This window comes from Mixophyes fleayi, chromosome 1, assembly GCF_038048845.1.
Source record: "Mixophyes fleayi isolate aMixFle1 chromosome 1, aMixFle1.hap1, whole genome shotgun sequence".
In the NCBI taxonomy this organism is placed as follows: domain Eukaryota; kingdom Metazoa; phylum Chordata; class Amphibia; order Anura; family Limnodynastidae; genus Mixophyes; species Mixophyes fleayi.
This window is the reverse complement of record NC_134402.1, coordinates 420,505,996-420,521,746: the sequence shown is the minus strand read 5'-3', so window position 1 is coordinate 420,521,746 and position 15,751 is coordinate 420,505,996. Positions and strand designations below refer to the sequence as shown.

The window sequence follows — 15,751 nt, the reverse complement described above, 5'->3', positions numbered from 1 at the left end:
GTTTGTGTTGTCCCGCATTACTGACTTTCCTTGTGCTATTTCATCTTGGATATCATCTCTCCAACTCCAACACAATCTTTCAGAAACTGTTAATAATATTCCCACCCACCAGCAGAAGTTACGTGACATTTTTATTTCTGTTGACAACATGAGAATAAATCCCACCCCATGAGCTCACTGCCTTGGTGTGATCCTTGACTCAGAATTATCCTCTGTTCCTCACATCGATCTCTCACACAAGATACTGTAGAATTTTAAATTCATGCACTCATTTCCCACATTGACTATTCTCGCCTTTCTGGTCTTCCCCAAATAAGACTCTCACCCATACAACCTATTTTTCAGTCAACGGCATGATTGATTTGGCTCGCAAATCGTTCTTTCTTTGCTTGACCACTGTCTCTACATTGGTTGCCTACTTTGTTTTTTTTTTCTTTTTCCCAAATTTAGTGTAAAATAATTTTACTAATATACAAGGCCATCAACAAAACCACACCTAACTACACCTCCTTATTTGTCTCAAAATATCTACCAACTCAATACCTTTGTTCTGCACAAGATCTGCATCTCTCATCCACTGTCATTACATGCTTCTACTCCCGGTTACATAACTCTTATTGGGCTTCACCCACTTTGTGGAATTCCTTCCCTCGCACAATAAGACTTTCTCTTGTCTTCAAACCTTCAATCGTTCTCTGAAAACCCACCTCTTCATATAAGCTTATACCTCAGCCACCCTCTTAACCTCACTTGATTACCATATTACCACCCTTTACACAGTTCACACTTAACAACAACCCTCTCACCCCCTGACCATCATTGCTGTGTAACTGGATCATATAGTACATTAACCACTTCTTACCTTTTGCATTCTGACTGGGCTATTGAGCCATATGTAGCATTTAACCTCATGTATCAAACTCTTATTGTCCCATAGATTGTAAGCTTGCAAGCAGGGCCTTATATGAAAGTACACATCGACGCTGGTAGCAGTGCTACAATTTTAATCACTTATTTTCATTTCTCATTTAATGTCACATTCACTATCCTGGTTTTCATATTTCGCTACTAGTTAGGCTCAGGAAATGATTTGTATCCTTTTTTATTTTTCATTTTTAATAATACATTAATAAAGAATATTGTTTTATATTTATCATTCTCGGATCATAGAGTGCCCCAATGTGTCATGCTTTCCTCTTTTTCTGTTTTTTTGTGACTTATGTTTAATATACATGATTTACGTACACCACCTGACAATACTGCAGATGACTTTTAACAGTTTAGAATGTCGAGGATTTGATCACCTGGTGCGATGGTAACTACTTTACAAACACAGCATAATAACTAATTATCTTTGTTGAAACACGATTGTTTCAAGAGAGTGACCTCTACACAAGACAGAATTCCAGCTACTGAAGGTAAATTTCGAGCTTCCTTAAGTGGACTTTATAGCAAAAAGCATAAATGCCAAGGTACCCTGGTTCTTCTTTTGCCACAAAGCTTCAGGGACTTGCACTGTAAGGGCCTAGATTGATGCTCTGACAATTCCATGTTCATTTCACTGGGTTATTGCTTCCTTCAGTTTCCACTCGTCACTCTCATTCTGAAAAAGATCAGAAAGGAGAATGCAGAAGTAATAGCAATTCATCAGTTTTAGCCTCTTTGTCCATGGTTTTCTGCAGCTCGGGAGATGCTCTGGGAGCAACCATGGCCCCTCTGCCTCTTCGGCCAGATCTTGTAGACTTGGGCATAAGGGAGTCTTCACAGCATGCACACTTTTACAAGCAAAAAAAAAAATAACTTCAGTAATCTATTACAGAATTTTGAAGTTTATCATATGGTGGGACTTCAGTTTTAATCAAACTGGAGTAAATCCACATGTCTTTGACTTCTTTCGGGACGTTTTAAGTAAATGTATTTATCTGCACTCATTGCACAAGTGTCTGCTTTGAGTTTGTTCTTAGATGTTTGGTTCGCTTCTGCAGGTTTGACTACTGGCTCTTTCCAAGAAGTAAAAAGGACCTTTACCTCAAAGGTAGAAATCTTTGAGGTCTCATGTGACCACATTGAGACCTTAGTTTAGTTTTCAGTATTCTTTTTGACCCCTTTGAACCACTGCAAGTAGCTTTTTGGGTTTTCTTTCTTCTGAAGAATTTGTTCTTTTGTTACCTCTACGTATATCCGATTTAGTCCGCTTTATTATTGGCAACCAAAGTGTGGTAAAGGAATCACAGCTGCCTTTTTTCACATCCACAATTTCTGTGTAATAATGGCCTTTATGTATATCTTACATGTCTCCGCATGGTGCGTGCAGTTGGGCCCTTTACCCTATGGGTAAGGAATGTGATGGGTCTCCTAGGGCAGTCTCAAATTGAATTGTCCTATTTCCTTACTATATTTATTGTTACGGATATGTATCGCTATTAGTGCAGCAAAGGACCAGCATAAGTTGGTGCACTCCACTAGACCCTGATCTTAACTGCAAACATGAACACTGTTCATCAAAAAATGCACAATACATTAAACTTATGTTTATTTTTCAGGTGGATACCGAGGGAGAAATGAAGAAGTAGGTGTGGAATCTGGAAAAGGTAATAGAATTTTATATTTTGACATGTTGGAAAGAAATTGGTAACTCTTGCTGACTTGAAGTCTGCCCATCTTATGTATTTTGACATATAAATATTTTGCTTTTGTTAAAATACATTTATTTCTATTCCTTCAGGTCAAGATGACAATGAAAAGTCAGACCTAGGTATGTAACTTTCATGTTTTTGTAAATGGTTATGGATTGTTGACTCTTTATAATCCTTAAATTTTCCTTTTCTAGGTCCTAAAGTGCCTGCATATATCCCCCCTCCTCCACCTGAAACGGAAGCTGATATATTTAAGCATTATCAAACTGGTATCAACTTTGATAAATACGATGATATTGTTGTCGATGTATCTGGAATTGACGCTCCACCAGCTATTCTGGTTAGTTGATTTAAAGTTACTTTATATTCCAATATTGTTTTAAGCTTGTAACTTAGGTCTCTGACTTTTGTGTCCACCCTTCATGGGCACATGAAGGGTGGACTTCCAAAGATGTTTTGCTACATATTGTGTTAAACAACATATAGTGTAAAGCATGCTTTGTTATGGAAAATGCCCAGTTTCGAAGGACTTTTCCTGAAATTAGGGATTTGTTGACTATTACTGTGTATAGCATCCTCCGTCTCTAAAAGACTGGTTACCGGCAGCTCTGTAAATCAAAAGCACAATTGAGGAAATTGAGGAAAAAGCTAAGATGATGCGTTCTAGGTGGAAATTTCTGCATATACTATATATCATTAAATCTATGCATGGGGTTTATGTGCCCATAAAAAAAACCCTTTAGAACTTAAGACATCTAAGTTTCTCTAAGTATTATCTGAATTCAGCATGACAAATCCCATGCATTTTAATACTCTTAAGCTTTGGTACATGTGGGATGATGCATTCACTGTGGCTGTATTTTCCCACAGTCCTGGTGAGTGCAGACACTGGCTTTCCTGTCCGGAACAACTGAAAATGTTGCAGTTGCTTGGCATATAAATTGACAACTAGTTTACACTTGTTCTAGCTTGTTAATGCACTCCGGTCCACACTGCCATTTGAAGCTATAGTTGTTCCCAAGGCTTCTCTGTACTTTTCTCCTTCATCCACTCTGGGGGACACTGCTACCATGGGGGTTTTATAAGGGGGCTTGGAGTTGGCACTTAAATAGTTAAAAATGAAGTTTGCTGCTGACTCCTCCCCTCTGCAATCCCACAGACCTCAGTTTTTGTTTAAGTGCCCAAGGAGTTAGGCTGCGTTTAGTACTGCTTAGCAGTACTTGCTGCTTAGGTTTAGATTTTATTATTTTTATTAGATTATTGGTATGAGTGTAGGTGAGGATGGATGTATTTAACATTTTTTTCCTCACAGGTTTCAAAATGGAGCAATGCTCCGTTTTCCTTTAAAAAAGAAAAAAAACCCGAATATTTATAAAAAGACTGCACAGCTCAGTGTGGTGTTTATTGATCAAGAGCAGTGACAGCGCTAAGCGACTGTCACTCCACTGGTCCGGCGCTGCCACAGGCAGATTGTGCCGCACTCCGTCCGAGGACTGGACATACTGGGAGATACCAAGTCCCCCGCTGAGGCGGAGGGGGAACTTGGATCTCATAGAGCCCTAGGAAGGATTTCGAATGGGCATTGATACAGGAGCACAACGCAGTGTGGCAGCCTGGGCTGGTAGAGGCTTTCTATGGGCGTTTGAACCATCAGACAGCGGAGAGCGAGTGAGAGATTCTCCGGCTGTCAGTGGTATGTTCCGAGGCGGGAGATATTCGCACCTTCATCGCAGTCGGACTTCAGAGGCACCTTAGAGAGTTCTACTGCTTCTGGCTTTTCCTCACATTTCCTCCTTGTGTCAGCTAAGTACCCCATAGGGGTACACCCCAGTGCTGGGAGTGTAAAGGAGACCCCCCCCCCCCCCTGCTGATTGGTGCACTCCAAATTCGGGAAAATTCAGCTTGAGTTTACCTCAGATGGACTCCTGACTGAAATAATGTAGAATCCATCTGCTGTTGACTTCCCTTCATTGACAATTGCACTAAGTACCCAAGTGGGGGAAGTTTGATATGTCAGCAGAGTTTTATATAGATATAGAGTATGTGTGTAGATTATATATATATATATATATATATATATATATATATATATATATATATATATGCATGCTTAGTGGTGTGTGTGGAAAAAAAATTCAAAAAGGGCTGAAATAGGTAATTTTATCTCATGAACACATATGTGTAGAGGCGTGCATTAGTGTGTGTGTGTGTGGAAAAAACTATTTTCTCAGAAAGGGCTCATCCAATTGACCTGAAATTTGGTGTACTGACATTATTTGACAAAAAAATTAGAATAGTGAAGTCAGTTAACTTCCATCATCCCCCCTTCCCCCCGTGGGAGGGGTAGTAAAGGCTAAATTTACGAGTTGAGGGGTCAAACTCATTTTCCTGAGGTAATTTTACCTCATGAACACACATTAAAAAGGCCGCTTGCGTCGGGAACTAACGCTCTTCCCCTGAGGAGGCCTGGGCTAGGTCCAAATGCATGACAAGAACCTTTTTAAGACCTTAAGTAGCTTGACTTGACTAGAATGCATGAGTATCATGCACGGGTTAACTTGTGTGTATATGTATATGTATATATGTGTGTGTGTATATATATATATATATATATTTATTTATTTATTTTCTCTCATCCAGTCTGGGGGACACTGCTTACCATGGGGTTGTGGAGGGGAGCACGGGAGTTGGCACCTAGCTAGTTAAGTTTAGCACTGCTGACAGACCCCTTTCCTCTACAATCCCCCCTTCCGTCCCCTTCCTGTTCAGTTTTTTGTAGGTGCCCATGGAGTCGGCTGTGTTTTAGTTACTGCTAGGTTTTTTTCATTTAATTTTATTTATTTTCCTATGTAACTTATCTTTTTTTTCATAGGAACTTTTTTCTTTTGGTGCAGACCTGGGAGTGTGATCTATTATAGAGAACACACTCCCAGAACAGCAGCGCAGGCACTGCTCTGTCAGATGAGAGCCAGAGGCTCTCACTGGCAGAGTAAATAGGGTGCCTGAATACAGAGTGACAAGCGGTCTCTCCAGACCGCTGTCACTCTTGGGGCCTCCCCGATAACCGGCGCTGCCACTGCGGGCATGGAGTGCCGGTTATCGGAGTGAACAAAATGCCGGTGGCCATCTTGAAAATCCGCGGAGGAGAGAGAAACAGAAGGGGGCCATACCAAGATCCCCCCTCATACATAGGAGGTGGCATCGGGGTGCAAAACCGCTGCGGAGACCTTAATTTGAGGTCTCCACTACTCTGCCGTATACCACCTTTTTTTGTAATGGTGGCCTCTAAAAAACCTACAGAGACAGCCCCCCCCCCCCCCCCTCTCTCCTCTGATAATGCTAAGACATAGAGCTCCCCTGCTCTCCATGAAAAATTGGACTAGCCCGGTTTTCTGGCGCCAAGGAGAAGCCTAGGAAAGGATAGAGATCAGAGGGAGCAGGCACCAGGACACTGATTTTAGACTTCTCCCCTGTTTGGCCTGTGGGCTAAGTATCTGATTTATTTAAACACATATTACTGTATTTGCTGACTGCAAAGTGGGCTAGTAGGGGTTATATTGTAGTTCTCCTTCTTGCCAAGATATTATATTGTTGTTTAACAAAATACAAGTACAACTTTTATGTTGGATTAGTTGATTACTTGGTTTTTTTTTCCCTCTGTGTCTCAGCTAAATCTAACAATTTAAGGCTGTGTGTTTGGTGTGCCTTCCTTTGTAAAAATGACAGATAAAGGAAAGGGCCCTATGGCAAAGTATTTTACATGTTCAAGATGTAAGGTTAAATTACCATGTGGGCAGAAGGACGCATTGGCGCTCTGCTCTGTCTGCGAAGCAGGGGTCCACCCTGCACAAACCCAGCATATTACAGCTCCACTGACAGAGGAACCGGCCTGGGTGGTCTCCCTGACACATTCGGTTTCCTCTTTAGCACAGATGATCTCACAATCTACTCAGTTGCTATCTAGTGTGGCAGCCTCTGCGGCTAATAATGTTAGTACACCTTTGGGGGGAGTTGGGTTTCATACATTCCACTGAGCAAACACTGAGTCTATAAATTCGATCCATTCCGACCACAGTACGTAGAAAGCTCTATTTTTATCCTCTGCCGAATAGATTATTTGATCCATTGCCATATAAAAGTCTATTCATGTAAACTTTTCTTTTATAGTGGGGGCTAGCGGTGATCTCCAGTGGACTGGTATAACGGCCTTGGCAGCGCTATTGAGAAATTTTACTGAGGACTTTTTGTATTGAGAGACTGGCATATTAGTGTCGTTGAGTGGCCAAAATCTCGGGCAGTTTGGTAAATCGGTTCCCACAATTGATTTGGAGATGAAGATAACCGCATCGCAAAAAGGTCTGATTGCCGAGCAACCCCACCATATATGTAAAGGGCTGCCCGAAGCTCCTTGACACCTCCAGTAGAGATCTGGGACCCCGAGGAACATCTTTGTCAAGAGGCTTGGGCACCGATACCACCGAGTTAATATTTTGTAGTGTGTTTCAACCACTCTTAAACTAATTGAGCTGGCTTGAGTGCGCTGAAATATGTCTCCCCATTGTGACTCAGGTATGTCCATGTTTAACTCCCGCTCCCAGTCCCTGGTGAATTTGGGTAGAGCTTTGAATGAATGTACGATCAAGATCTTATATATAGATAAGGTATGCCTAGGGCGCTGAGCCGCCGTTCCGTAGGAAGGTTTTCGGGGACAATACTCCTCAGGTCTATCTTCTAGAGGCCAGTCATCCGCCCCCAGAGGTGGTTTGCAGCGGGGGCGACAGGCCTGGTCTGCTCGACGTCCAGCAGCAAAGCCTGCAGACAAGCAGTCCGCATGATGGGCATTTTGTTCCTCCGCTGTCGCCAGTGGTAGGAGCCCGTCTGTTTTTGTTAAGAGATCGGTGGTTTCGGTCTACCACCGATGTCTGGGCTCCGGGGGGTGGTGAACCAGGGATACAAGATCGATCTGCTCGGTCTTCCTCCCAGACGGTTCTTTGCCACAGGGCTTCCCTCTTGTCCAAGAAAACGATTGGCTTTAACAGAAGTGGTTCAATACCTTCTTTCGTCCGGAGGTGATTATTCTGGTCCCTTATTCTCAGAGATTTGGGTTTTTATTCCAACCTTTTTCTTGTGCCAAAACCAGATGGTTCTTTCAGACCAATTCTCAATCTAAAAAGCTTAGAACACCCAGGTCAGAGTGCCCAGCTTCAAGATGGAGTCTTTACGCTCGGTCATTCTCGGCATGGAACAAGGAGAATTTATGGTGGCTCTAGACATCAAAGATGCATATCTCCATGTGCCTATATGGAAGGGTCATCAGTCCCTTTTGAGGTTTGCGGCTCGATCAGAGCACTTCCAATTTCAGGCTCTTCCCTTTGGTCTGGCTACAGTCCCACGTATATTCACCAATATCATGGCGGTCATGGCTGCTTTGCTAAGGTCCAAAGGAATTGCAATTATCCCTTATCTGGACGATCTTCTTTTAAAGGCAGATTCTCCAGAGAGGCTTCAGTCGCATATTCAAGTAGTAATCCAGACTCTGGAGTCTAACGGTTGGATTCTCAACTTCAAGAAATCCAAGTTGATCCGATCCCAGCGGATGATGTTTTTGGGTCTTTTATTCAACACCCGACTGCGACGGGTGTTCTTTCCTCAGGACAAGATTCTAGCCTTGCAGAAGCTGGTGAAATCTCTGTTGGTGGTAAGGAGGCCTTCGATTCATTTCGCCATGAGACTTCTGGGCAAGATGGTATCGTCATTCAAGGCTATTCAGTTTGCTCAGTTTAATGCACGGCAGTCCCAGTTGGAACTTCTGTCGCAATGGATCAAATCCCATTGGAATCTGGCGAGCTAGGTATTACGCCTGTCTCCGCAGACGTGTCCGTTGCTTCTTTGGTGGTTACACAAACAGAACCTCGCCAGGGGACTCAAATTCTCAATTTGGAATTGGACTTTGATCACATTGGATGCCAGCCTTCGAAGTTGGGGAGCTGTCTGTCTTCATGCTCGGTTTCAGGGTCTTTGGACTCAGAAGAAATCCAAGCTTCCAATAAATGTCTTGGAACTGCGAGCAGTGTTTCATGCTCTTATGAGTGCGGAACACTTGCTGCCGGGAATGCCAGTGAAGATTATCAGACAATGTCACAGCAGTGACATATCTCAATCATTAGGGCGGCACCAAGAGTCCCTTGGCCATGCGGGAGACTCCAAAGATTTTTCAGTGGGCTCACGTTACGGCGCTCATGGCCATCTTTATTCCCGGAATAAAAAAATTTGGGAAGCAGATTCTGCAACCGGGAGAATGGTCCCTCCATCCAGAGGTGTTTCAGCAGTTAGTGGAACTATGGGGTCAGCCAGATGTCGACATGATGGCATCTCGGTTGAACCACAAGGTTCCCCTCTACTGTTCCCGCACAAGAGATCCCAGGGCAGTCACTGTAGACACCATGTCTGTCCCTTGGAGTTACCGCTTAGTGTACCTTTTTCCTCTGGTAGCCAAGCTTCCTCGAGTATTAAAAAAAGGTAGAGAGAGGGTGTTCCAGATCTTCTAGTAGCGCTGGATTGGCCGCGCAGAGCCTGGTACACCGACATGCTCTTCATGGTAGGAGGTCGGTCGTGGCGGTTGCCGATATGCACAGACCTGTTGACTCAGGGTCCCTTTCGTCATCTAGGTTTGCAATGTCTGGCTTTAACGGCGTGGCTGTTGAAGCCATGAATCTTAAGAGCTAAGGGTTTTTCCGATCGGGTGGTGCAGTCCGTGCTCTGAAACCGGCTTCGCCAAAAATATATCATCGAGTCTGGAAGACATATATTGGCTGGTGTGAAAAGAAGGGATATCCTACTTCTTCTTTTGGCTTGCCAAGGTTATTTAGGTTCTTGCAGGACGGCTTGGATGCAGGTTTGCGTTTTAGTTCTCAAGGGTCAGGTGTCGGCTCTTTCGGTCTTCTTTCAAAGAAAACTTGCTGTCATTCCTGATGTGCAAACTTTCATTCAGGGTGTTCTCCATGTACAACCTCCATATGTTCCTTCGATTCCACCATGGGATTTGAATTTGGTGTTGAATGCTTTACAGCATCCGCATTTTGAACCTTTGAATTCTGTGGATTTCAAATTTCTAACCTGGAAAATTCTTTTGGCCATTTCTACGGCACGCAGAGTTTCAGAGCTTGCGGCTTTATCTTGCAAGTCTCCGCTGCTGTTTTTTCATAAAGACAGGGCAGTTCTTCGAACCAAGCCCCCTTTCCTTCCTAAAGTTGTGTCTAGATTTCATCTAAATCAGAACATTGTCATTCCTGCCCTGACTGATTCCTCGTCTTCAGATAATGATGAGTCTATTCGTTATCTCGATATCGTCCATACCTTGCGAGTTTATGTAAAACGGTCACAGAAACTGCGCAAGACTGAGGATCTTTTGATTCTCTATGATCACAAAAGCGGTTGGCCAGCTTCTAAAGTGACTATTGCTAGGTGGATTACGGCGGTTATCCGTCAAGCTTATAGTGGGGCTGGGGAGCCTGTCCCAGATAATCTCCGGGCGCATTCTACAAGGTCTGGAAGTGCTTCCTGGGCAGCTCGCCATGGTGCCTCCAGTGAACAGCTGTGTAAAGCGGCCACGTGGTCGACTGTACACACATTCACTAGGTTTTCCAAGTTTCATTTGTTTGTATCCAGGGATGCAAGTTTTGGGAGAAAAGTGCTTTGTTCCGTTTCTTCTGAGAGTTCCCTTCCGTGAGGCAGCTTTGGGATGTCCCCAATGTTCCCGGTGTCTCCCAAGGATGACAGAGAAAATGGGATTTTTATACTTACGTAAAATCCGTTTCTCTTGATCCATTAGGGGGCACCGGGCGCCCACCCTTAACGCTCTGGTTTCTCCTTCTGTTTGACATGTCTTGTTAAGAGAATGTTATTTTGTTAAGTTTATTCTCTTTTCTTGTTTTCTCTCTCTGCTTTCTGTGGGCTTGGTTAAACATAGACTGAGGCTCTGACAGGAGGTGGGGTATAGAGGGGGAGGAGCTAAGGCTTACTTTAACTAAAGTTAAAGTGTCAGTTCGCCTGTCCCTACTCTATACCCCAATGTTCCCGGTGTTCCCCAATGGATTAAGAGAAACGGATTTTACGTAGTATAAAGTATAAAAATCCTATTTTCTCAAAGTTTGCTGCTTCAGTGTTTTTAGACCCTTTGTCAGATGTTGCCATGGTATACTGAAGTAAAATTACAAGCATTTCAGGAGCGTCTAAGACTTTTATTGAAAATTACGTTTAGTTTATGCAGAGTTGATATTTGCAGTGTTGACCCTTTTTGAAGACCTCTGCTATTCGCCCTGGTATATTGTCAATCAACTTCTGGGCCACATACAGACTGATTGCCCCCCAATCTTGCCTAATCAATACTAGGAGTTTGTCAGAATTTGTGTGTTTGTTTGTCCACCCGCCTCTTGAGGATCGACTACACGTTCTCAATCGGATTGAGGTCTGGGGAGTTTCCCAGCCATAGACCCAAAATTTCGATGTTTTGATCCCCGAGCCACTTATCACTTTTTCCTTATGGCAAGGTGCTTCATCATGCTGGAAAATGCATTGTTCATCACCAAGCTGTTCTTGCATGGTTGAAAGAAGTTGCTCTTGGAGGATGTTTTGGTACTATTCTTTATTCATGGCTGTGTTCTTAGGCAACGTTGTGAATGAGCCCAATCCCTTGGCTGAGAAGCAACCCCACACATGAATAGTCTCAGGATGCTTTACTGTTGGCATGACACAGTACTCACCTTTCATCTTCTGGCAAGTATTTTTCAAGACGCCCCAAACAATCTGAAAGGGGATTCATCAGAGAAAATGACCTTACCCCAGTCCTAAGCAATCCAATCCCTGTACCTTTTGCAGAATATCAGTCTGTCCCTGATTTTTTTTCCTGGGGAGAAGTGGCATCTCTGCTGGCCTTCTTGACACTAGGCCATCCTCCAAAAGTCTTCACCTCACTGTGCGTGCAGATGCACTCACATCTGCGGCTGCCATTCCTGAACATGCTCTGTACTGGTGGTGCCCCCGATCCCTCGGCTAAAATCAACTTTAGGAGACTGTCCTGGCGTTTGCTGAATGTTCTTGGGAGCCCTGAAGTCTTCTTCACGACTATTGAACCTCTCTCCTTGAAATTCTTGATGATCCGATAAATGATTTAGGTGCAATATTACTAGCAGCAATATCCTTGTCTGTGAAGCCCTTTTTGTTGAAAGCAATGATGATTTTTAAGATCCACACTCTTCTGCATAAGCCTCACTTCTGTGATGTCATAGAGAAGGGGCTATTCCAATGCTAACAAAGCTCCTCTCACTACCTTAATTGTCAAAACACTTTAAATACCAATATCCACCCTTCGTTTACAAAAACCATAATTTATATGGTCATCCTTGATTTAGGGCAGGAAGGAAATGGTTATCAGAAACACACAGACTTGGTGATTTTGTCTGGTCTGTGTCATGCATATGCTAATATGACTTCCTAAGACCATCTTTGCCCTTTTGAAATATTTAACTTGGTTCTTTTTTTAAATGTTTTAATTTGTTTTCCTCCACTTCAACACTGTTTAATATTTCTATTTGGAAGATGCACACAGAAAGTTAGGATTCATAAAAAGGACACTCACTAAAGTAATTTGGTATGTGTCCACATGTGATGTATTTGAGTTAAATAATTATACTACAATACATGGCAACATTTTTATTCAAAAAATATATATAATATGTATATGCAGCCATCATATCATGAAAGATTGCTATTATAACTGTTTATGATTACACCACTGTATTTAGTGACTGTGGCAGTGATACAAATGTGTGTATGTTTAAGCTAAATTGATATTTGCTGGAAAGTTTATAGTATTTTGTCTTTGTTTTGTTTTTTATCTTTAGACATTCCAAGAAGCTAGCCTTAGTGACACACTGTTCAAAAATGTTTATAAGGCTGGGTATGTGAAATTGACACCAATACAAAAACATAGTATTCCCATAATAATTGCTGGTCGTGATTTAATGGCATGTGCACAAACTGGATCAGGAAAAACTGTAAGTACTAAAGTGAATATTCCTCTAAAATTGTTTTCCTAAAACTCACTACATACACTACTGTTGATCATAATGTTGACTTGGAAGAATTTAGCTGTTTTATAGATCTAGATTAGTAGCGAATGTTCATATTTAAAATTAACAACAATAGTTGTAAAATCACCTTTTTGTACTGATTACTTTTCTAATGTTTTTGCCAGTGTACTTGGGTTTACTGTAAGCTAACTAAAGGTATGAAAGGTTTCCCTTCCAACTCAATTGTTTCATTCTTCCACTTTGATTTTATAAGGTTCCCTGTCTTTCTTCCCCACCCTCTGGAAATGTTTTCTGGGGTTTGTTTTCCTCGGGAGTCTGACTTTGCTATTCATGTATGTGCATCGGCTCTGTATTTCTACAGCTGTCCTAGTAACCACCTTAATAACTACATCAGAATGTGGTAATGTACACTTCAGTGTAGAATTATTGTGCACGGTTCTCCATTTATGGCTTCTAGTACCCTGTGTATGTAAGGGGTCATCCTCATTTATTTATATAGCGCCAACATATTCCGTAGCGCTTTACAATTGGGGACAAACACAGTAAACTAATAAACAAACTGGGTGAAAAAGACAGAGGTGAGAAGGCCCAGCTTGCAAGCTTACAATCTATGGGAAAATGGGAGTTTTATACATGAGGTTAAATGCTACATTTTGCATTTCGATCCAGCCAGACTGCAAATGTAAAAATGACTCATAAGCTAAATGATCCTGTCACACGACAATGTTGGTCGGGGGGTAGTTTTCTTGTGCGGAATTGTGTAACTGGTGTTAATAGGGTAATGTAGTGAGGTTAAGAGGGTGGTTGAGGAATATTATAAGCTTGTCTGAAGAAGTGGGTTTTCAGAGAATGCTTGAAAGTTTGTAGACCAGAGGAAAGTCTTGTTGTGCGAAGGAGGGAATTCCATAAAGTGGGTGCAGCCCGAAAAAAGTCCTGTAACCGGGAATGGGAGGATGTAATGAGGGTGGAGAACGGAGTTGCTGAGTCGGGAGATATTTTGAGACGAGAGGAGATGTATGTTGGTGCAGCTTTGTTGATGGCCTTGTAGGTTAGTAAAAGTATTTTTATATTGGATTCACTGTAGAGACATAGTGATTCAGCAGAGGAATAACAATTTGCAAGGAAAATCAATCTTGCCACTGCATGCAAAATAGATTGTAGGGGTTTGAGTCTGTTTTGGTGATGACCAGTAAGGAGGAAATTGCAATAGTCAATGCGGGAGAGAAGTGCATGAATTAAGGTTTTTGCAGCGTCTAGTGTGAGATATGTGCGAATTCTGGAAATGTATTTTAGATGTATATAACATGATTTAGATAAAGAGTTGATGTGGGGAACACAGGATAGGTGTGGGTCAAGGACTACATCTAGGCAGCGAGCTTGTGGGGTGGGATTTATGGGCATGTTATTAACTGAAATAGAAATGTCAGGTATGCTCTTGTTGGTGGGTGGAAATATTAACTCTGTTTTAGAAAGATTAAGTTTGAGTTGGCGAAAGGACATCCAAGATGAAATGGCAGAAAGACAGTCAGTTACACGGGTCAACACAGATGTCGAGAGATCAGGAGAGGATAGATAAATTTGGGTATCATCCGCAAAGAGATACTGAAATCCAAAGGAACAGCAGAGAACCTAGCACTGAGCCTTACGGTACTCCAACTGATAAAGGAAGCGGAGCAGAGGTGGCCCCAGAGAAATTAACAGTGAAAGAGCAATTAGAAAGGTAGGATGAGAACCAAGATAGAACAGTGTCTTGAAGACCTAGGGATTGCAGCGTTTGTATGAGAAGAGTGGTCAACGGTGTCAAATGCAGTCAAGAGATCCAGGAGAATTGGGAGAGTGTAATGGCGTTTAGTTTTAGCAGTGATCAGATCATTGACAACCTTAGTCAACGCAGTCTCTGTGTAGTGTTGAGAACGAAAGCCAGACTGAAGGGGTCTGCACAAGACTTATATCTTGAGGTTTTTATTTATTATTATTATGCAAATTTAACCTGTGCTCCTCTGATACAATGGTTCCTGATTTGGTCCCTCAGACAATTAGGCACAGCAGGGGCCTGCCGTCTTGGAGTCCAGTTAAGTTAGACTTTCTTGTTTGTCATATAATTATACCTAATAAAAATAACTACAATAAGGAGCGCCATTTACCTTGGTTATATCAAATACAAATTAAACAAATATGGCAGAATACACTCAGATTCCTGATGATCATTAAAAAAACCATTTAACTTAAAATCAATAAACCTCTTATGTATCTATATCATTATCTCCAAATGTTTTTAACATGATATCACATATAGAATATGTACACAAATGTATGATGAGGATGTCCAAGATGGTTACAACAATAATTGCCAGATTATCAAATCGAATCTAAAAATCACATGTATATTATATGTACTATCAAGTCCTATCTGGACATTTAGTAATTCAAACAGTACCTGGAGGGGTCGAGTGGCCATCTTGCTCCCTGTAACTAAATTACTTATGTGATGGACTGTATGATAGCCACGTGTCTGGAAATTCAAATATGCAGGCAGAAGTGTCCAAACTAAATTTAACTGAAATGAAATACAGTACTTGCCAGGACCGATCACAGTCACCTGTGTAATGCACATTAGGACTCTAGTGGTTTATGAAGATTTCTTTGGCATACACTGTGCACAGCTGACTTCGGGACTGCGTATCCTTCCATGCAAACGGATAAGATAGATGCTTCACACCAAATTCTACCATTTAGCACGTCCTTTCCAAATGCACTAATCAATCAGGTAGGTAATGGCTCTGTAATCACTTATCACACTCTGTATTTGAGTATATTACTCCATGAAAATGTCCTCATCAATCAAGGGTTAAGTATAAAAGACCATCTCAGTCGGCATTTTCCCACATCCATATAGCAATAATACCACGTATCTGATGCTTTTGTCACACCTCTGACTTTATCAAAGATAGAAACTAATCCTTCAAGTGGGGTTAAATAGTCAAATTATAGTGCTTGTTAAGGTACTTCTTTTTCAATTATCAA

General features: G+C 41.9%; 1 protein-coding gene across 2 annotated transcripts in view; it reads left to right on the top strand.

Annotated features, from left to right (window-relative positions):
- The window catches only part of DDX4 (DEAD-box helicase 4), a 100,506-nt gene that overhangs the window by 40,519 nt on the left and 44,236 nt on the right, over window positions 1-15,751 (top strand). For both annotated transcript variants that reach the window (XM_075183506.1, XM_075183497.1), the window contains 4 exons: window positions 2,544-2,591; window positions 2,726-2,755; window positions 2,831-2,976; window positions 12,539-12,691. In XM_075183506.1, the coding sequence (XP_075039607.1) occupies window positions 2,544-2,591; window positions 2,726-2,755; window positions 2,831-2,976; window positions 12,539-12,691 (377 nt within the window). The remainder of the gene's footprint in view (window positions 1-2,543; window positions 2,592-2,725; window positions 2,756-2,830; window positions 2,977-12,538; window positions 12,692-15,751) is intronic.